We start from the raw sequence: 23,078 nt of genomic DNA on the forward strand, positions 1-23,078 counted from the left end.
ACACACTGCAATTTATCCCTTAGCCCTTTTCAGTCTGTCTTCTGCTTCTGTCATTCAACTAGAGCTGTTCTTATCAAGGACATTTTTTCTCTTCTCATCTTGATGCATCAGTAAGTTGACCACTCTCTCCTGTTTATTCTGCCTGGTTTTTCTCCTTTTTTTTTTCTTTGATAATCTGTTCTCTACTCATCCTCTGAATTGATGTTTCTGTAAATTAGTCCGAGATTCTCTTTCGTTTCCCTGAACTCTCTCCCCAAGTGATCTCATTCTTTACCATGGTGTTAAATACCATCTGTGTATAGGTGACTTTCAAATTTATAGCTCTAATCCAAATGTTTCCTCTGATTTCCTAACGAGTATGTTCAACTCTGTACCTGACATTTCTATTTAGATGTTTTACAGACCTCTCAGACTTAACATATCCCAAATGGAACTCTTGGCTCTCCCCACAAACTTGCTAGTCTTTCCTATCATCAAATGGTAATATTCTGCCTTTTGCTCCTTAATTGACAGTCCATCTGCAAGCCTATTATTCATACCTGCTAGTTATAACTTGAACTACCCACCTGTCTCCATCTCTACTTTCCCTACATGAGTTAAACCACCGTCCAGTCTCACCTGTATTACTGCAGCAGCCTCCTGATTTTCTCTGCTCTTACTTCTGCCTTTTTCCAAACTGTCCTCTGTGTAAGAGATCAAATTTTTGAAACTATAAACCAGACTGTTTTTCTCTTGATTAAAACCATTTGATGGCTTTCCATTGCCTTTGGAAAAAAAAAAAATCCTATTACCGTAACCTGTGGGGCTCTCTGCATGATCTGGCGCTTGCTTTATCTAGCACTTCCATATGGTGCCATTTTCCTCTTTATCTGTTTCCTTTGCTTTAGCTGTACTGGTGTCCTTTTAGTTCCTTGAACATGCCTAGCTCTTTCAGCCCTCGGAATCTTTGCACAGCTCTTTTCTCTGCCTGAAATACCCAATTCTCTGCTCCTTGAGTGGCTGTTCTATCTCATCCTTTAGGTCAATATTGTTGCCATCCCTGAGAAGCTGCCTCTGACCACATTATCTCAGTAGGGCCTTTCCTTCTTTTCCATTTTCTTCTATTTTTGTTCCTTTCTTGGTTTTATAATAACACTATTACAAGCCATATGTTTTATGGTATACTTGTTTTATTCTTCTCCAAGTAGAAAGTAAGTTCTACAAGGGCAGGGGCCCTGTCTGTATTGTTCAATGTTGTATATACAGCACTAGTTACAGGGCACAGTGTAGTTGTAGCTGAGTTTACAAAATGGACAACTAAACTTAAAGTGAGGCTGACATGTAAAATCTTATTTCTTACCAGAAGACTGGTATCAAACTGTCCAACCACAAGCTTCATACCATTCTTACACTGTACCTGTAAACAACTTCAAGATGAAGTAAAATGCTGCTGGAGAAGCCTTGATAGGCAGTTAAAAGGCAGCATGAAGGTTAAAGGCTGTGGTTTCACTAGTCATTGCTTTTCTCCTGTTTTCCATATTCATCCAGACATGGGAAGCACAGCTAAGGATGGTCTTGGCCCTGGTCTTCTTGATTCATTTCTGGGGATACTCAAATTTGATTTCCCTAGCTTAGTGAGAAGTAGTATATTCCATTTGCTGAGACAACTATCTGAATTCCTCACATACCTTAGTTCCTTAAACTGAGTTGGAAGATTCTGAGGGAGTGTTTTCATTGTGCTTAGTGCAGAGTGGCAGAATGGAAAGGACACTGAACCAGAAGTTGGCTTGGATTTTTTGTCCTAGTTCTGATTAGTTTGGAAAACAAACAAAACCCTAAGCCTCAGTTTTGCCATCTGTAAAACAGGATAATTGGGTGAGATGGTTTCTTAGTTTCCTTCCAGCTTTAATCGTTGTGAAATCTCCGGTTCCTATAGAAATTAGGGATGCTGATACTGGAGGTAAACACAGAAACTTCAGCCTTTAAGGAAGCAGACCCTCTCCATAAAGTCGTTTTTATGGAGTAATAGTGAACACTCCCATGGATACCTCAGCAAGTAGAGAGAGAGGAAATGATAAATTCCTTGGAGATTCAGAACCCTTCATATTAACCTCTGTTTGACTGCCGTTGCCAGACTTCTAGTTTATTGGAAATCGTCGACGGAAAAAATATTTTAGATATTTTTTGGGGCTTTTGATGACTCGTGTCTTACAGGAATTAAAAAGGTGAACCAACTGAGGATAATAAGTGTCTCCTTCTAAACTGTGGCACCCCAAAAAGAATCTTTTTCCCTTTAATTCAAACATGAGTCTCTTGGTCACCCAGAGGACTACACTTTACTGCACAAATGCAACAGACAAGAGAGAAAAGCAGACTTTCTTTTCCACTCATGAGTATTATAAATCTGCGTCAATCAGGAAGATTCTAAGCAAGTGCATGATTTTAATGTGAATTTTAGTTTTCATTTAGTTGGTAACAGCTTGCATCCCTTTTATTAATTGTTCCTACTATGGACTGGCCTTTATACTAAATGCTCATCCCACATGCTCCCAAAATATCCTTTGGGTTAGGTGGTAGTTCTCATTGTTATTTCAGGTGAAGAAATGGAGGTGCTTAGAGACTTTAAGTAACTTGCTAAATAAAGGCCCAGCTAGCAAGTGATGGAGTTGGGATGTGAACTAAGTAGATGAATAATGAATCTTTCTTTGAGCCTACAGTGCAGCTAAACACATTTTTCAGTATTTTTAATGGTAGTGGAAAGATAGTAGGAAATTAATGATACCTGATTCACCAGTCAAATTGTCTTCATTCTGTGTCCTTTTCTTAGAGATCCTGGGTATTTTCTTTTCATCCAGTCTTATTGATACCCTTCCCTTCTAGGACGCTACTCAGAGAGTATTCATTTTAAACAGTCTAGAAGTGGGGCCAAGCCCGTGGCGCACTCAGGAGAGTGCAGCGCTGGGAGCGCGGAGACGCTCCCGCCGCGGGTTCGGATCCTATATAGGAATGGCTGGTGCGCTCACTGGCTGAGTGCCGGTCAAAATAATGAACAGTCATATTTTGTATGATCACATAATTGTATTTTTACAAAAGCATGACCTTATTTGTAGCTTAGAATCATACAGACCTGTTGCTTTAAATATTTTAATAAAACAGGTTTTTCCCCTCCCCCACTGAGGCCCACTTTTCTCCCCAATCATTTTAATTATGTGAGCTAGAATCCTGTTTCTCACACATCTTCAGTTCTCAACCTTGTTAAAATTAATCATATAATCCCCTTTAAAACATAGTATTAAATCACCATAGTAACACAGTATCCAAGCTTTATAGATAAAACATAACAGCCATAAGAAGGTAGCATTTGGTGTCCCCTTGACAGCTCTATAACTTTTATAGAAATGTGTTCCTTCTCTTGGCTGTGTAAGGTGAAGGGATAGCATTACTTACACCTGCTTTATTACCATGTTGCTTTTAAATTGCCACCTTGTTTTTGTTCACCTTCCTAGTTAAATAAGGAGAGTGAAACACTTTCTTTTCTTTATGAATTATTTTTCCTACTTTCTAACCACTCTCCAAGGGATGGAATTGTTTCCTTAAACGTGACCAGGCAGGGTCCATTGACCTTTGTACTGGGATGCCTTGAAAATCCCTTTAATTTTAATTTCCTTATGTGGCTTGTATAAGGGAGTTTTAGAAAGAAAGGTTACCCATTATTTGAAAACTTAATTCATATTCTATCCAAAGACTCAATAGGAATTCTGCCTTTGGAACAGACCTGGTAAACCATGATTTTTCACTTCCAATGATAATTTATAAAGTAAATTATACATTTGTGGTAGCATCGATTTGAATATTTTTATCAATTTGAATATACTTTGTAAAATACAATATGAGTTGATGAGTCCCTTTGAATAATGTCAAATTCTGAAATATTGTTAGTATAGATTTATGTATTAGAACTTGGAATGTTTAAGTTTTTAAAAAGGAATTGAATCCATGCTAATTGGTAAACTGATTTTTGGATTTTTAAACATTTTGTAACTTAAAAAAAGTTTATAGATTAATCTGATTAGTAATATGCTTTTTAATTTTTTAAAAAATAGGTATTTTCTATTTTATGTTGCTTTTATATGTGGCTTATTTTTTAATTGATGGAGGAATTTTTTTTCCCTCTTTCTTTACAACATTGTCTCCATTCTTAGAAAGCACCTTGCAATGTTAGACTTCTTGGTATTTCTCTGTCCTCTAGAATATGAAATACATTCCTTCTAAATTCAGAAATTATGAGAGATAACAGAAATTTAGGAAAATAACACTCAACCTCGTCCTTTTTTCTTTCCAGTTTGAATTCTAGCTCCTTCCCTTAGTAGCTCTGTGAACTTGATTCAGTTACCTACCTATTTTGTCCTTTGGTTTCCTTTTCTGTAACATGGAAATATCTAAATTCCAGAGTTGCTGTGAGAGTAAACGAGATGGTATACATCAGGTGTCTAACTTTGTGGCTGGCAAATGGTAGACACTTAAATTTTGCGTTGGAATCACTGTTATTTTCAGAACTAGAGGAGTTATCAGGTGAGTATTGCTAACAGCAAACTCTAGGAGTGACCTTTGGAGTCAGAGCCAGGTTTAAAATCCCGCTTTTTGCTACTTACCAGGCATTGCTACTTACGCAATGCCTCTCTAGACTATTTCTTCATCTATAAAATGAGGTTAATAGAATGCACCTTTCAGGATGGGCTGATTAACAGAGTTACCTCAGGGCCTGAACTCAATAAGGGGAAGGTCTGATAGTTCTGATGATTTTGACTTCTGAGGTGGTCACTAGAACAGGCTGCTGGCTGTCTTTTTTTTTTTTTTTTTTTTCAACTAGCTCACAGTCTGTTTCCTTGAAGTGTGTAAATTTTAAGTTCATTTATAAAAAATTCCACTGAGAGAGGAAATGTTACAGGTTCAACGACTTGTCGTGATTAGATACTTTATCAAGAAACTTACTGCACATTCATTTTTCCCTTTGTTCTGTCTTGGCCACAGCCTCACTGTTAGCCAAGTTGGCCAGAACTTCACGTTCGTGCTCACTGACATTGACAGCAAACAGAGATTCGGGTTTTGCCGCTTATCTTCAGGAGCGAAGAGTTGCTTCTGTATCTTAAGGTAAGGGAGAATGGCTTTGGCTATTGGCTCATTCTGTGAAACAATATCAGCTTCTGTGTTGTTCTTCTGTAATTAAATTTTCCAGCTGTTCTTTTTATTTTCCTATCTGTCTCCCCCAAGTCACTGCACTTGGGGAGAAGGACTTCACAGTGTTGTTCTTGCACTTTACGTTCCACAGATAATTGCATTTATTTATTTGTATCACATCCCCTGGGTGGGAAAGGGACCATTGCTTCTGTGTAGTATATGGAAGCTGGAGAGTCAGCATGACTTCGGTTCCTCCTGCTGTTATCTGGAGCTGTCAGAAATTAGCCTGTTAGGCTTTCCCTTGGACATTTTGTGTATGTAAGATTATTAATAAAGTATGTGTCTGTAGCTCAGGATGTCTTACAGATTCAGATTGTGTCCTCCTCAAAGTTATACCCTGGTCCCCTTTGGGTCAGTGTGTGAATAACTTTTTCCAACTCGGCTACCTCTGTACAGGTTTGAAAAAAGTGCAGAATCCTGTAAGATCCTAAGAATCTTAGGGTCCTCTAAAATTCCCTTCATACAGCAGAGCCACACTTGCTTAATACTCTGTTTTTTCCTGCTAGAGGGGTAAAGCATGTTCTGGGGTGGGAGGATGTGTGGAAATCCGATTTTGGAGCTGCTGGCTCTGTGGGCTCCTGCTGGGCGCCTCCTGAGGGGGAAGTAAAGGCATCCCACACACTCTCCTCTCCATCTGCCTCAGTTAAGTAGGTGTCAGAGGGGCCTGCCTCCTGTCTCTCTCTGCTCATGTGAAACAGCCTGGGGCAGGGCAGCAGGGAGGTGCCCTTGACAAAACCCGGGCCCCCAATCTTGAGCTTGGGCATAAAAGGCCAGACCTTCTATGGATTCCAGAAAGGGTAGTTCTCTGCTGCACTTAGTCTTTGCACTTTCTTCTTCTTCTAACTAGGAAAAGACCCCCTCTCCCTCCATAGTCCCCCAAACCCACACACCCTCACACCATAGAGGGAGAGGGGGCTGACTTTTAAAGTTTCTTTGCTCACTGTCAATCTGGACAGCTACAAGTTTGCATTTCTCTACATTAATCTTATTATCATTATTGTTTTTAATCAGTAAAGTCAATGATCTTCTGTACCAAGGCATAGCATTTGTAATGTAGGCACTAGAGGACAACTGCTGGAGAGACCTTAGGAAGGAGGTACCACCTGGCTGCTATGGGAGATTAAACGTGTGCAGCTGTTCTAAAGCACACCTCAGGAGCCCAGGCCCAAGGATTACCTGCCCAGAGTATTAGACTTTGATGTAAATGATTATTTACTTTTTGATTTAATAATGTGGTCTTTTTTTTCTTTTTAAAGAAAATTTTCTCTTCCATTTTTGTCTTTTATATATCTGCCTTGGCCAGGAGAGGAGGTGAGGGATTAAACCAAGTTCTTGAAGTTTTACACAAAGGTTTTTCCTATATATTTTGGGTTACAATGTTTCTTTCTTCCAAGCTGGTGTGTGTGTGTGTGTGTGTGTGTGTGTGTGTGTGTGTCTGTGTCTGTGTGTGTGTGTGTCTGTGTGTGTGTGTGTGTGTGTGTGTCTGTCTATGTCTGTGTGTGTGTGTGTGTGTGTGTGTGTGTGTGTGTACTCTAAACTGGCACTGTCCCACTCACTCAGCAAACTTCTGAGAGTGGAAAACTGTTTTTTTTCTTTTTAAATGTAGATTAAAAATTGCTCTCCTCTCATTCTGGTGTTTGACTTTGTGTGCCTATATGTAGGGTCATGGATTTAGTTTTGCTAGAAGCCCGTTGAACAGCCTTCATACGTTCTTCATTTGGAATGAAAAATAGCAGCCATTGGTGTGTTTTCTATCTGTTATACTAGCTTGGAACAATGGAGAAAAATTTGGTGGGTTAATTCATTCGTTTCTCAGCCCTTAATTGAATGCTTACTATTAGCTAGTCTCTGCCCTTGAGAAGTTCCCAGAATAGCTGGGGAGATGGATGATCACACTACAGTAAGCTATATATAATACATAGAATGACCCCAGGGCATACTGTTTTCTTACTATTGATTTTCTAGTGCTAGAGGATGGTGATTGTGGTTAAAAATAAAGAGTCCTATATGAATTCTGGAATGTACATTTTATGAGTATTTAACATAAGGGGGGAAAAGCCCTCTTTATCTTATCCAGCTTGTGTATATATAAAGGGCACACAAAGTGGCACTTCCCTGTGTTTGGTTTGGGACCATTAACAGGTTGAGATTAGCATATAAATGGAAGAGTTTACTGTGAAACGTGGACCACTGGTTGACAGCATTTCCAATAGGAAGTGGAGAGGTCTGCCAAGAGAATGGGGCATAATTTGGGTTTGGATTAGATTATTATCATTGTCCTCTTTTTGTGCTTAGTCTCCTTGCTTTCGTCAGATACTTTTTCTTTATTTAACCTGTGCCTTTATGTCCAGTCGCCCTTCGCACTGTGCTCAGGGCTACCTGCTCAGAAGCCACCTGTGTTTTTGCTTTCCATTCCTTCTTGTGTAGCTCCCAGTAATGGCGTCTGTGCAGACATAGCTTCTGCTGTTCCAGGATTTAGTTTCTTAGGGTCATTTGCTCTCTGCCTGATCTCCCAAGCTTACATACTTCCTGGCCCATATAAGCCACTATACTTTCTTTGCCTTCACACATCTACTCGTCCTCCCAGATTCAGCATAAGTACTTCCTCAGAGTAGACTTCCCAAGGCAAAGGTAATCATTCCCTCCCCTGGGCACACTCGGCATGCTCTGCATACTTTCGTTATACACTCATAGCCTTGATCTTCCTGTGCCTTTCTCCTATTGGACAGTCAACTCTTTAGGGGTTAAGACTATGTCTTAATCAACTATGTATCTCCAGCACTTAGTGTAGTGCTTGACCAAAAAATTGTATGCAAGGTATCCAGAGAAAGGGAGATGCATCAAGAATGGACGGACAGGGCACTGAAGGCTCTGAATGAGAGGACGGGCCTCATGGCACATTAGTTCAAAGAGGAAATAGGTAGTACAGTTATTTGCAGAAGCATGGTTCATATTATCAAACTCATTTCATACTAGTTGTAACAGGTGCACCTTTGAATCTCACAGTGGAGGTCCAATGTCAAGTAATGGGCATCATGCCCATTAAAGACTGGGCCATCTGTATTACAAAATTTAAACTTAATTTCACAATGAAAGGTTCTTAGATGTCCTTTATACAATATAACTCGCTTATTAGGTTCATTTTTATTTTCTGTACATTCCCACTAGAATGTAAGCTCCATGAAGGTTGGAAATTTTTTTCTGTTTTCACAAATACTTTCAAAGTTTATTGAAGAATATCAGGTGAATAGTAGGCACTTAGTAATACTTGTTTTGTGAAAGAATGAATCCTTGGGAAATAAGCCCATATTTATTTAAAAAAAAATTTTTTTTAGTTGGTTTGAACTCTTGTCACCACCTAATCTTGACAGAAATGTAGTTGTACTAGAGTATAAACAAGTACCATTAACACAAATACCACTATAAAGTCAAATGCATTATTTCCTCCCACAGTTGACTAGTTCCTACCATTAAAGGATTTTACTTCTCCTTGAGATTCACCATAATGTTAAACTAGTTGCTGGATGGTAGTTAATACTAAATTAAAAGCACCAGCTACCAGAACAATAGTTATGGGTAAGTTAGTTGTTATTCATTACAAACCCAGGAATATGAGAGGATTTTAGCATTTTCAGATTGTGCCATCTGAGTCTGGGGTGGTATATGCATTTACTTCTGAAATCTTTTAGTATTGTAAAACAAAGTTACCTAGAACTGAAATTTTTCATGACTTCTGATTTGCCCAAATGGCACATACCCCATTAAGGCCAAAACTGAAATGAAATATGCTATTTCTAGCCAACTTCTGGTTTTGGATCAACAGAAGGAGCTCAGGAGTTCTAAGCCATAAATTTGTTGTTTGGGGGTTATAGAAGATAAGTTATACAATAATTAAATTTCTTTAGTATTTATAAAGGAACTTTACAGATATTCTCCTTTATTTATAGGGATCTTATTTGAGCTCTCAAGAAAGCATAGCAACTATTCTTGCACCCACATAAAACTGTTTGAAACCTATTATGCATTTTGTGAAGAAATAACTTTTTTTAATCTAGATATTATCTAAATTTAATTTAATGTTTTAAATTCTTATTCAGTTAAAAAGTATTTGAGTACCTAGTATATACCTGGAATAAGCAATACATAACACATAGTGACCTTTATTTACCTAGAGGCCCCTTAAAATAGACACAGAGATACAGCCCCAGCTCCCCATCTGAGAGTCTTTCATGTGTCATGTTCATCCAAGATTTTGATGACCTGAACTTTCTGAACTTGGTATTACAAAATGAAAACGATAAGCCCTTTTTGTCATTTACCAAATATAAAATTGAGTACACTTCTAGATCTACTGTTCCCAGGCCACCCCCGATTTTGATATCCACCTCCCATTTCCCTTCTGCTACCCTTACTGTCTTTGAAACCGCTCAATCTTTGGGAAGGGAATATGTAAACAAGTAATTTAAATATCATATGATAAGTGTTATTTAAAGAAATATATATATGCAAGATTCTTTGGCATCACAGATTAGGCAGTGCCCATCTCTAACTTGGAGGATCAGGGAAAGTGTTGCTGGTGGGTTCCAGTTACAGAATCAGTGGGGGCTTGCTTGAAGGAGAATGGGCGAAAAGAAGGCTGATGAGAGGGCAGTAGCAAGAGGTGATGCTTCAGAAATCTTGGGGCCAGATTGTTGAAAGTACCTCAAGTATGTTCACCATTTATACATAGCACATGGAAGGCCGTGGATGGTTTTGGACAGACATTAGAAATATTGGTGTTTGTAGACCAAGACTAAAGTGGTTTTTTGTACACAAAACATGCTTGGGTTTTTCTGGTTATTGTCAGAAGGGATGCTGCACATCACTTTGGGAGCAGCACCCTGATTTAGACTGAAGTTTTTCAAACCTTAACTTCAGTGGGTCTTTTTAGTTTTTTAAAAAACGATGTTTCTGCACCCTAATTGGACAGTGATTGCCCTTCTTTCCATGCTAATTGGCATATGGACTTGTATTTAAATACGAATGGTGTAAGGTGAGAATCTTCTTTCGTCTGGAGCACTTTCTGACCTAATGTCAGGAACAACCATTGTACCTTTTTCATCTGTATTTTACTCATTTCTACTATAAACACAGAACAGCTTAGTTTTTACAGAAAGAAAAGGAAGCTAGAAGTAATAAAGGAATCTGGTTTTAAGAACTTTGGCTTCCCTCTCTAACTGTTCCAGTGTTTTTTAAACACATACAGTTCAGGAGAAAAATCAAAGGACTCTGTTTCCTCAGGCAGGTGCGGTGGCAGAAGCCCTTTTGGATTGTGTGTTAGCTGCTTTAGTTTAAAATAAGTGTTTAGGGGTGGGGGAAGGAGTTGGGGAGGAAGGCTGTGGGGACAGCTCCCAGATTTTTACCTTAAAAGCAGGTGCTGCTGAAATATTCCAGAAACAGATGGAATCTCCTATTCTTGTTTTAAGCTATTTATGGTTGTCTCGCCTGAGGGTACCCTGCTATACAAAATGCACAGCCTGATGTTTGAGGGCAGTTTGGGCATCAAAGCTGGGGCCCCTCTGGGAGAAATCAGCCTTTCTTCCCAATGCCTTAAATGCCATCCTGGAAACCTGGATCTTTCATACTGTTTAACAGAGGACTTTCCTCTGCTTTTCAAATGTTTCCGTTTCTCTGGAGCTGTTTGATTTCTTTTTAGTTCTCTTAAAAGTAAGATGAGTACTGTGGTGTTCTTGATTTCTGGATGGTCAGTTGGGAGAAGGCCCTATGGCTATGGCAGATTTATAATTCCACCCATTGTGGGTCCTAAGACATGGCTTTTGTCAGAAGCCAAACCCATGGGATGGACTCAGAGAGGCAATAGTTTATGAGGCCCAGGGCCCTTTCTGAGCCCCTTGGTATTTTGAAAGGCTTGCATGATGGGGTGTGCTCATCAGTACATCACTTTGTGGGAGATTTTAACTTTCTTTTCTTAATTTAAAAAAAAAATGAAGTGATTGGGGAATGTTGCATGTTTTCTTGCCATACAGATGCCTTCATGCTTAGAAACATATAATCCTCCAGGGAGCCACATTCAACAATGGTAACAACCTGTAGAGTTTAAGGAAAATCATCTTTGAAGTAAGTAAGAGAAATAAATAAAACTGCCCTTGTTCTCCTAGCGGCCTGCTATTGGAGGTTGATTGAAGGGCTGGGAACCTGGACAGTAGGAAGGACAGGTGTGTCTTCTGCAGTTGCAGCCATGGGACTGGCACCAGCAGCCCACCTCAGGCTGTCCACTGTAGGAGGAAGTTCCTTTTCTCTACTTGGTCCTTTTCAGCAGAAACCATCCTAGCTCAGACTTTTCTCAAGCAACCTGAGTGTAGGGTTGTGGGGTATTTGAAACTCCAAGTCTTTGGTTAAAATAAATTTTTCATTTTTGAAACTGAATGAATTACAGACATTATGAGAGACGTGGTATTTTCTTACTCTGTTTTGAAAGCAGAGTACTTCTTTGTCTTAATACTCCTGAAGCTTAGTACAAAGCAGCAGATGAAATATCCCCAGAAACTCCAAATGAAATATCCGCAGAAACTCCAAGAGTGTGGTTGTTTTTTTCTTCCCCATACTTTACTCATCTTGCTACCTCTAGCAACTGCTGCTGACGGCTAATGTTTGGAGAGGGATAGAATAAGTCTAGACACCTCAATATAGAGGATTTGGAGGGGGCTGGAGGAATTAGCATTTACTTGATATGCCAGATAGTTTACATAATAGTTATTAGCTTATGAAAGATTGAGGCTGAGAGACATACACTTGCCCAAGATTTCAGGAGGAGAAAGTGAAGGAATCTGATTTGAAATCCAAAATCCAACCCAAAACTCATACTCTTAACTCTAAATTTTATCTTCCTGCCACCAAAGCAACCTTTATGTATTTTAAAACATTGTTCACCTCTCTATATATATTTAGTTTAAAAAGCCAGGATGGATAGTTTGCCTTTGTAGAATGAGCTCAGAGGTGAGCTTAAAGAGCTTTCAGAAATGACGTATAATAGTCCTCCCTCGTTTTATAAATGATGAAAATGAGACCTGAGTGAGACTGGAAGATTTTTGTCCCATGTTCTTTAGCTGGCTAATGGTAGTCTTCTGCCCTCCAATCTAGAGTTTTGTCTGTGATATGGCAATGATTCTTCCAACGCAGGAGAATAAGCCCAAGTTCACCTGGAACTAAAGTTTTTCAAGACTCAGTAGCCCTCAGCCTCAAGGAGACACATTCCCTTTGGGCTAGTATCAGTGCAATTTATGTGAACAATTCAAATATGTGATTATAAAGAAAACGATCAGTTCTGTTTAAATATGATGATGCAGGGTGTGTTTGAATGGAAAACCAGTAAAACTGAGTCTGCCTTCTGAACGAAAGTGTCTAATTATTCCACAAGGGACCTTTTTTGGGAGACAGAAAAACATTCTATAGGAGAGGACAGTTGGTGCTTTTTGGTTGAGTTTGAGTGTCTGCAGTTTTTCTTGGGCCTCCCTGCAAGCCGCCACTTTTCCTTAGCAGCAGCAACAAGCACAAGGCATTTGTCTGAGCCTTATCTTTGCTTTTCACTGGAGGAGGTAGAAGAGAAAATGACTGAAAATAAGACTCACATCTAAAATTGCCCTTTGCTTCTAAGTTGCAGTCTCATTTTAAGAGCAAGATAGATTTGCGAATATAGGAGGAATTTGAATTTACGTTGTCTGGCCCTTTCAGTGATCAGTTTTAGAAGCAGTGGGAAGCCTAACATCTCTCCTAATGGAGAGCCCCTAGAAGATTGCATTGTGCCTTCTGAAATGTGAAGATCTCACAATTTTAACTATCAATTATGAGTTACTTATTTTTAAGATTTTATATTTTGAGATTATGAATATATACGTTCTCATTAGAGGAATTTAGAAAGCTGGAGAAAAGTAAGAAAAGAAATCTATTATCCCACCACTCTGTTAATGACTAAGGATGTTTCCTTCCTTGAATTGGGATCATGCTGTAGGTGTAATTTTATATCTAGCTTCCCTTGTTAAATTAAGCATCTTTACATATCATTAAGTATTCTTTCCTGAGAATGCTTTTGACTACATAATTTGTGTGAGATTGATTTATAGGGAAAGAAGCTCTTAGTAGTCTGAAAAAATATTTCTTGCTAAGATTATATTCTTTTTAAAAATTCATTTGTTATTTTATTTGTCATTTACCTAATTACATTGGGTATTATTTTGTTAAAAAACCACTCAACTACTCTTTACCTTAATGTGTGAGCTATTGCCCAGTTCTTCCCAATGAAGAATAGTTATTAGCTTCTGAAAACAATGAACATAAAAGTATGGAAATAGTATCAAAATCTTAGTTACAACAAGTAGCAATTAATGTGTTTAGTTTACTTTTCTATATTTCACTTGGTATATTTCTTCAAAGTTAAGTAATCCTTTTTATTAGCATGAGTTGTATTGTAAAATGCAAAAAAATTATGTGATATAAAGGGAATACTTTTAAAGTTAGGTAGAAAAATAATTTTGATTTCAGAATATATTACATTCTTAAAACTTGATGTAGAAACTTACGGAATTTTTAAATGTTGTAGAGAAAATTAAGTTATATATTATAGTATATAATGGAAATTAAATGGGTTTTTATTTCCTATTCATGGGACTTGAAACTACTAGTAATCTTAGACAAAACCAAGGGTAATTGTCCTTTAACTCAATTCACAACTGTTAGACTATCGCATGGAGATGTTTAATCTCTTATTTATAATACAAAGCAATATTTATTACAAAATTAATTCTGAGAGACATCGTTTATGGTTTCTAATCCATTCTGTTTCAGATGCCTTTGAAGTAAAGTGGGTGGAGCTTTGTATGTGGGGTTAATTGTTCCATTGTTCACTGATTCAGTCTGGTATTTTAACTAGTTTTTTATATGTATTAATGAGCCCAAAATGCAGCAAAAATTGGCTTTAAAAAAACTTAACATTAAAAAGAAATGTATTTAAAAGCATGGTGGAAAAAGAAGTTGGGTGAAATTCAGTGTCCTGTACTTTGTTGCCTGAGCTCCTGCAATGACTGGTGATTGGTTTCCCTTTTTTTTTTTTTTTTTTTTTTTTTAAATAATTCTGTTCCCATAGCAAAAACAAAAAGTCTTTAGGGGGTTTAAAAAAAAAAAAAAAAAAAGCTGCTGCAAACAAAAACTACCCCAAGCCCAGAAAGACTCTAAAGAATATATGTTTGTTAGTGTGCTGTTATCTGCTGACCTACGATTATTTACTGTCACACTTATAAATATTGTAATTTTAGAGAAATTTTAGTTTGCACCTTTTCTATTATTATATGAAAATACACTAAATGTTGTTCATCCTCATTGAGTAAAGATAATCATTGGTCTCCTGACCACAGAAATAATACTTGTTTTGATTTTTTTTTTTGTATGCTATTAAAATTATTTGAAGAAATAGTTTAACTTTCAGGGACTCCTCTGAACTTGTTCTTTCCTTAGATTCAGTACTTCCTTTAAAAAAAAAAAACCCTTTAAAAAGTAATTCCTTTAAAAATCTTTCTTTTAAAAACTGCATTTATAATAAAAACGTTTTTACTTATCCATCATTTGTCCTGTGTCTCAGTTACCTCAATGGTAAATTGAGGGTAATACTAATTCAGAACAGTGTTGTGAGGATTAAATAAAACAGTGAATATTTGACAAAGTTCTTTGTATAGTATATCTACTGTGTAAATGTTAAACTACTATCCTGTGCCTTCCTTTTATAAACTGAAATATAACCTGCAAACATAAAAGGGCACTGAGTTTAAATATATAAATGTACACACGCCTAAGTACACGTAAATAATTATACAGTAAATACCCATGTAATCACCATCTAGGTTAAGAAATTGCTAGCATTCCGTTATTAATTTTTCACCTATGCATACATCCCTAAGTCATATATTATAGCCTTGTCTGATTTTGTACTCTGTATGAGTTGCATTATACAATTTGGAATGGTTATTTTCAGTCTTACTTCTTTTGCTTAACTTTTGAAATTCATCCATGCTACTGCTTTTAGTTGTGGTTTGTTTTCTTTGCTTTATGGTGTTCTGTTTGTATGGCCATAGCACAGTTTGCTTATGCATTCAACTGTAGGTGGTCATTGGACTGTTTTCAGCTTGTGGCTTTTATGAACATTCTTGAAGGGTGTCCTGGTGCACATAGGGACAGGCTTCTTCTGTATATGTTCATACATCTAGGAGTTAAATAGCTGTGTCATAGGATATGTATATTTTCACCTTTATTGGGATAATGCCAAATTGTCTTCTGAAGTGGCTATACCATTTTATGATTCTGCCAGCTGTGTGTGACCGTTTCACAGGGCCACACTACTGCCACTTGCTCCTTGCTTTTTAAAGAAAACATGCCAGCATGCACTTCTCCTTTCTTAAAGCCACGAGAGCTAGGTATTGTTGCCCTTCTTTACTTCCCCAGAGATTAATCTGGCCTCATTTTCTGCAGAGGCATTGCTAGAGAAGGAGGCAGTCCCTGGAGTTGTGAGAGAAAAGAAGCTCATACCAGAAAGGTAAAATGAGTTACAAGGTGGCGTGGCATAAAGAGCATGGTCTGGAGTCAGAGCACAGCTTGTACCCCAGTCCTCCTGATTTGGAAGTGTGCTTTTGAGTACTACATTTCTTCTTTCTGAGCCTTAATTTCCTCATAAGTACTTTCTTGATGAGGATTAGAGTTAATATAGGTAAAGGATCTTGGCAAGATAGTCATTGGCATCTCACAATGTCACCCAGTGAAAGAGTTATTGTTTTCTAAGAGTGTCGGACCAACATGGCTTAAAAAGGTTCAACGTTCTTGGAAAACAATTGACAATATATATTCAAAACCTTTAAAATCATTCCCACTTTTGGGAATCTGTTCGAAGGAAAACTCAGAAATATTTGTGCAAGGATATTTAGCACAGCATATACAGTGAAAAATTAGAAACAATTTAAAGGCCTAGAAATAGGGAGATAAATTTAATTAGATACCAGGTAGCCATTAAAATAGTTTTTGGTGATTATTTGATGGTATGAAAAACATCCAGGACATAATGTGCAAAAAAAAAAAGCAAGAGACAAATCTATATATATGATATAATCTCTCAAATTTGTAAGAAATATGTAGGAAGAAAATGACTTGGGTGATTGGATACCTAAGTATTAACAGTGAGAATAGTTAGGTAGTAAGATCATGGGTGCCTTAAATTTTCTTCTTTGTATCTCTCTAATGATGTAGTTCTTTTGGCAATTTTATTCTACTAAGCTCAATCCACATATTCTTTGATTTGGAAAAATTGTAACTACCTTCATATATCTCATGATTCCAAATAAAGGATAGCACAAATGGTAGTGCTTTAACTACCAAAATGATAACTGATATGCTAGTGTGTATGTGTGTTTCCCCCTAAGTTTGTCAAATGGATTTGAGCTCTGGAATCAGACCTGTGTTCAAATTTTGATTTTACTACTAAATAGCTCTACGAAATTAAGCAAGTCATGTCAACTTTTTGAGCCTCAGTTTCCTCATCTGTAAAATAGAAAATATTTCTCATGGTAGCCTTGAGGATTAAGTGAGATTTTTTTATGGACACACCGCATGCAGTAAGTACATGGTACATGTTTGGTGCTGAATCCAAAGCAGTTATTCCTATGTTGCCTTGCAAGACTTAAAAATACCATCGATTATAAAATGCACCATTGATGTAAAAACATCTTTTCAGGGGGGGAAAAAGACGGTTAAATTTTCAGATTGATCCCAAGAAACATTTTGATTTCAGAAACATTAAGAGTTCATCGTATCTGAGAAATGATTGCATTAATTTCACAGTGGGGTATTTAACATCTGTGCTGCACATTATCACTGTTCTCCACTCACCTAGTTGACCTTCTAATTTTCTCAAATTTTTATCTTATTTGTGTAAAATGACTAGGAACCTATTCCCAATGTGTGCCTCAAACCTGCTTTTTATGGCCTCAGGATCTCTGTCATAACCCGTTTTATGCTTTCACAAACTGAGCCCCTGGGGAGCTGTCTGCACTTTTCAGTGTGATCCAGCTGAATTCCTTCCCTTCCCCACTGAAGTCCTTTGATTTGCCAGGTTTTTGTTCATCTACCCTAAGGATGGACTGAGATTGCTGAGCTTGGCCTCTCTTGTGGTGCAAAGTGAGAATTGTTTTTAATTGAGCAGAAACATGTGGAAGGATCAGGAATATCTCAAGGGATTACAGAAAAATTCCAAATTTGTACTACTTACAGCTTGTGTTTAGAACAGGGTCTGCTGGGAATAAATGTTAGTTAGTGTGGCCTGTGACCTTAAAAACTGTTGACATGGACTTCAGCCAGAAACTAGCCACAGACCTCCTTTGTTAAACTCATTCATAGCTCCTTGAAAACTCTAGTCAGTGAAAGTTGCCAGCTCCAATCTAAGCATAGCCTTTTTTTTTTTTTTTCCCATGCTTTGGAAACAGAGGACGCCCCTTAACCAGCAAGCCTTCTTTAATAGGACTACATGGCCTAAACGCAATTGGAATTGACAACTTCCTGGCTTGGGTTTGCCAACTGGCAGGGCTGTGAGGCCGAGGGGACAAATAGCACTGGGGCGCTGTGCACTTGTGTTTATGTATGTGCAGAGGAGACTGAACTCCAGAGCATGGCGATACCCCTTCACTCCAAAAGCAACACTCTGGCCTGAATTGGACACGTCTTCCAAGGGTTCTGGCTGGGATAGAGACATCAGAATTTTCTCACTATTTTCTTTTTAAAGGAAAGAAGAAAGAAAATACTGCCCTTTCTTTTTTGATGGGGATGAGCCTGGCCTTTCTCCTCTCTCCTCAGAACCATTGATTTAATCTTCTTTTCATCAATGTTGTGTTGCTCAAACATAGAATAAGAACTTGAAACTCAGATTAAGGAATTATCATTTTTTGGAAGGTGCTCAGCACCTCTTCACTTCAGAGCTTTATTTAGTGAAGTTTAGTTTCCTATCAAGCTGAAGGGGTAACCTTTCCGTTTTACTTATTGAGGAACCTGAGGAATGATGAAGCTAAGCAATTTCTTCTCCCCTGCTATCGAAGGGAATCATAAAAAAAGGCCTTAAACAATTTGCTGCCTCTGCAAACCAGCATAGTAACTGAGACTAGAAACTAATATTTTTCCTAGTTCTTGCCTTTAATCCAGAAGATTACATTGTCTGAAATATATTATCTGAAATTTTGAGAAATGGATAAACTAATCAGGCCAAAAAGAGGAAGCTATTATTTTGCTTACAAAGTTTGTTTATTTTAATGCTGTTAACATGTTGATGGTAGATAGGAAAGCTATCTTAGTTATTGATTGTCTTCCTGAGATATCTGATCGTATTAGTTCATATCTCTTTCTACTTAACTGCTTAGAAAACTTTGGTTATTGGAATGGAATATTTATTTCCAGTTATGCTGTTGAAATTGTTATTTTTAACATAAATACTCTAGCAGACTTATCACTTCTAAAAAGCTGCTGAGGTTTGGCATGATTTCAGCCAGGCATGTGTGAGGGAAAAAAAAGGAATGTCATGTTGGCCTAGGAATATGGAAACTTTGAAAGGAGAAATTATATAATTTCCTAGAGAGGGTACAAGAATTTAGATGCAGTTGAGAGACCCATAAGAGTATCTGACCCACAGTAGGTGGTCTGTTATGAATGAATAAAAATTGCTTAAAATAACTTGTTTCCCAGTCCCAATATTTGCCTGTATACACACACACACACACACAATTTCTCTTCCTGAGCACCTTTACCTTAGAGCATTTATTTCTTCCACAGAAGGTAAGAGACACCATTGTGTTTAATTACCTAACATTCTAAAGCAAAGCTTTTCTATATAATCAGAACTAGATTCAAATTCTGACTTATTAGCCATGTGACAAATCATATCACTTGCCTTGTCTGAACCCCATTTCCCACATCTGTAAAATAAAGATAACAAGACCTACTTTATAAAGTTAACATATATGTAAACCTGTTAAATAAAATACCTAATTCAGGGGTTAGCAACATAGAATATTTTTCTCTATGAAGGAACTTAATATTTTCCTCATATGCTTCTCTCCTGCTCTCTATTATAGGGAATCATAAGAAGAGGTCTCAAATAATTTTCTGCCTCTACAAATCTCCATGCTCATTCAGGGAAAATAGTTATTCTGTAGGCCAGTTAAGAGCGATCCAAAGTGTCCCAAACTCTAAATAGAAAATGTATAATTGCCTACGGAAATTGTTGAATGCTTGTTTTCTGTGCCTATACACCATAATAAAAGTAGATTAGATTGTTAGAAAATATATTTAGATGAGTGATTAAGAAAGCTGGATTCTGTTTTTGCTTGTTTTTTTGACAAATAAAGTGGTGATAGTCATCTCAGAACATTAAGCAGTACAGAGAATTATGGAGAATTGTCTGAACTTGTGTTGAGTTCCTTTTCACACAGGATTTCCCCTTAAGTGCTGCCATTCTTAAGCACACTTAAAGGTGATTTTACAAAAATTAATTCTAAAACTCCCCAATGTGAGCTGATGAATCCGTTGGATTTTATAACCTCTGTATTTGTTATGTGAGTCTTACCCTTGGTGTTTTGTGTGAGTAGCAAATTATATGAAGCCCTTTTTCTATCTCTTCCTTATCAGGGGATTAAGAACACACTCTGGACAAGGTGGAGGAGGGTGAAGAACTGTGGTGTGTAGAGGAGGGAAGATTATTTGTCAGATTTTATTTTACTGGAATATTTCCCCCCAAGATTTCACAAGATGAGAGTATGTCATCCTTTTTTCTAAAGATTTTCCCCTTAATGTTACCTCATTTTCTAAACTTTCATTAATGGCTCTTTGCAGCTGAAGCAAATATTTCAGATCTTTCTTGTACTCTCCTCCAGCTGGGAGTGTCTTTCACACATCAAAGGCAGATATGAGCCTCTCATTAAAAGATAGTATGAGTTCATCATCTCAGAAGAGTGGGACCTGAAAACCTGAGATAACTTTCAGCTACAAGTCATATCTAAGCTGGACTGAGATTTTTCTTTGGTTTACCACATTTCTTTTCTCAATTTTGTCACTCCCAGATGCTTTAAAATCTGGCTTTCTCCCTCAGTTTTATTTATATCTGAAAATTATCTTTATTCAGAACGGGAAGTTAATTGTAGAGCTTAGGAAAGCTAAATGGTTTACCATATATTTTTAATAAGAAAATCAGGAATCCTGAAGCTTAGGAAGAAAGCCCAGGTTTTGCTTGTTATTTTTCCCTCCTTGTCCTTCCACATACTTTTTGTACAAGGACTTATTACTCTTTCAGTGCACTGCCTGCTCTAGTGTCTGTAAGGTAATTATTTGAAACTTGTTAAGTCAGCTCTCAAAACTCCACAAATCCCCCTTTTTCCTAACTTTTGCTAATGAAAAGCAGCACTGAAATCAGAGTGGCGGAACAAATTTTTTGAGAGTATGGAGGACAATTGGTTATGTCTCTTAGATTTTATTTTTGAAAACATTTCTAGATCATGGTGAAGGCTGGAATGTTATATTGTAACTACAGGCAGACTAAATGTTTTTTAACTCCTTCTGTATGTGTACATATGCACATGTGAATATGTTACAACAAAGTATTGCAGGTTTCATCATTTGAGTAATAACCACAGCAAAGTCAGATTAAGCCTCTTCCACAGTATTTACTTTTCTTACTTTGGTCAATTTCAAGCTCTGTGTTAGTATTTTCTAGCCAAAGGTGAAAGTTGTCCCCAGATAAATATTAGGGTGGCCTGCCAGCCAAGTCCCAGGCAACACAGTGAATTACTTTCTTTGATGGTAGAAAGGTCTAGTTCAAGTTGCTCTGAATGGCATTTAACTATAAAACAATAGTCTTAACAAAGTTGCTGGTGTCTTTCAAATGGTTACTTACCAGTAGCCAATTCTTTTGGCACTTTAGGATATGAAGCTTGTTCTACTAATAAATCAGAGTGCAAGCTTTCAGAGCTTTTCATAGCCAATGAGTGGTGAAAGAGGGAAGAGAAAAGTACATATATGTATTGAAAATGCATGAAGTAAAAAATGAAAAGCAAGCAAACAAAAACAACATCACCCCCCCACCCCCCACTCCCAAAGCTGTTGACTTGAACAGTTTTTCATTCTTTATGGCTCTAGGGACAGGTTTAAATGGGGAAAATTTTTTTAATTTTCTTGTCCTGTGTTGAACAGGAAGGCAATGTTTGATGTAATCTGGCCCAGGTGTCAGCAATGAGCAGCCTTGTGATGAGTATTGATCTTCAGGTTTTTACTTCATAAAAGGAGAATCTGCAAACAATTGATTAGGATTGTTAAGTTATATTTAGTGACTTTCTTTGAGATCTTGTGTCTGTAACAAACATACAGATAAATTTAAATATGTTTTAAATTTAATTTCGTTTTAGCTATTAATCTTAAAATCCTCTTTAACAAATTCTGGTTATGAGTCCCTTGATAGATGTTAATATGTTCAGTGCTTTACATTCTGGTTATTGTTCCTCTTATTTCAATTTCTCATTCTTCTAGGAAGTTTTCTCATTTAAGAATATTAAAACTAGTGGGCTCTTTTAAGTGCTCTTTGAAAGAATTTTCTCGTATAAATTTCTCAGAAGGATATTTTTACTTTTTGGTTATATAATGGCTTAGAATTTAAATGGCAAAACTTTAATAACAGTTCCCAAAGGCAGTCCATTTACTAACTTTTGAGGTGTGGGGATTAGTTATCTTAAAATGCAGGTGTATTTGGTTTAAGAGTATTGTTTTCAAAGTTGCTCATGATTCATACCCATCTATCATCTGTCCCCTTTGGAGTGTTGCCAATGGCTAAATCCTTTGGAGAAAATGGATTTTGAAATTTTCTTTTGGGGATAGGAGGATAGGGAGTCCTGTTATCATATAATACCATTTTAAAAATCAAGGAATGCACATGAAAATCTTTTCTTCCATTATGGCTTTTTTTCCAGACACAACTGTGTTTTTTAATAAATTTAATTTGAACTGCTCAGTTACATAGTGAGTTGCCCTTTAAGGGCTGAGTTCAATTAAAGGTTAAACTAAAAAATTTAAAAATATTTTCCATATTAGCTGTCAATAGTAATTCTAACCTAGCACAATAGTAATTCTAACCCAGGCAGGATTACTATACTCCATTAGCTCACCTCATTGGCATCAATGAAATTTTGTTTGTCTTAAAAATACTGAATAAGTTACATTGACAGTCTATAATTTTAGGATTGATAACCTCACAGCATTGGTAGTTAATCAGTTAAGGCAGTCTTCATTGGCATCAGTGTAGTCTGTAGGAAAGATTCGTAGTTTTAGGACCTGGGTTCAAGTCTTATAGGTATTGCTAATAGGCCAGATGATAGTGGGTGAGATGGCTGATGTTTATCAGTTTCATCTGTAAAATGGGGGAGTTGGACTGGATAGTTGTCAATATCCCCTAAGACTCAAATATTCTGTGATTTAAAAAAAAAAATCAGAATCATCTATTAAATCCCAATGAGCTCATTAGGGCTTTATTGTCATAATTCATGTTTCTTGGATGATATGTTCGAGATGCATGATCAGAGGGATTACAGAAGTTTTAGTGCAGTTTTGCTAACATGAATGCTAGTCTCTACCTACTTCTAGTAGGTGGGGTGGCTCTGCACAGTTATCTTCTCTTCCCTAACAGCTCTCCCTGGGAAAACGGAGCAAGGGACTTTTTTCTTTCAACAATATAGCATGACTTAGCCTGGAATCCTGATATAGTAAGAGAAGAACCACTGGCTTAGCAGAGAAGAAACCATGCG

The 23,078-nt window shown here is 37.2% G+C and overlaps 1 protein-coding gene across 10 annotated transcripts in view; it reads left to right on the forward strand.

Annotated features, from left to right (window-relative positions):
• DENND1A (DENN domain containing 1A) overlaps positions 1–23,078 on the forward strand; it is a 484,353-nt gene that overhangs the window by 145,785 nt on the left and 315,490 nt on the right. For 9 of the 10 annotated variants that reach the window (XM_063081861.1, XM_063081865.1, XM_063081863.1 and 6 more), the window contains one exon: positions 5,011–5,130. The exons of the other annotated variant lie outside the window; for it this stretch is intronic. In XM_063081861.1, the coding sequence (XP_062937931.1) occupies positions 5,011–5,130 (120 nt within the window). The remainder of the gene's footprint in view (positions 1–5,010; positions 5,131–23,078) is intronic. 10 annotated transcript variants of the gene reach the window in all.

Source organism: Cynocephalus volans, chromosome 17 (assembly GCF_027409185.1).
Source record: "Cynocephalus volans isolate mCynVol1 chromosome 17, mCynVol1.pri, whole genome shotgun sequence".
NCBI classification, from domain to species: Eukaryota; Metazoa; Chordata; class Mammalia; order Dermoptera; family Cynocephalidae; genus Cynocephalus; species Cynocephalus volans.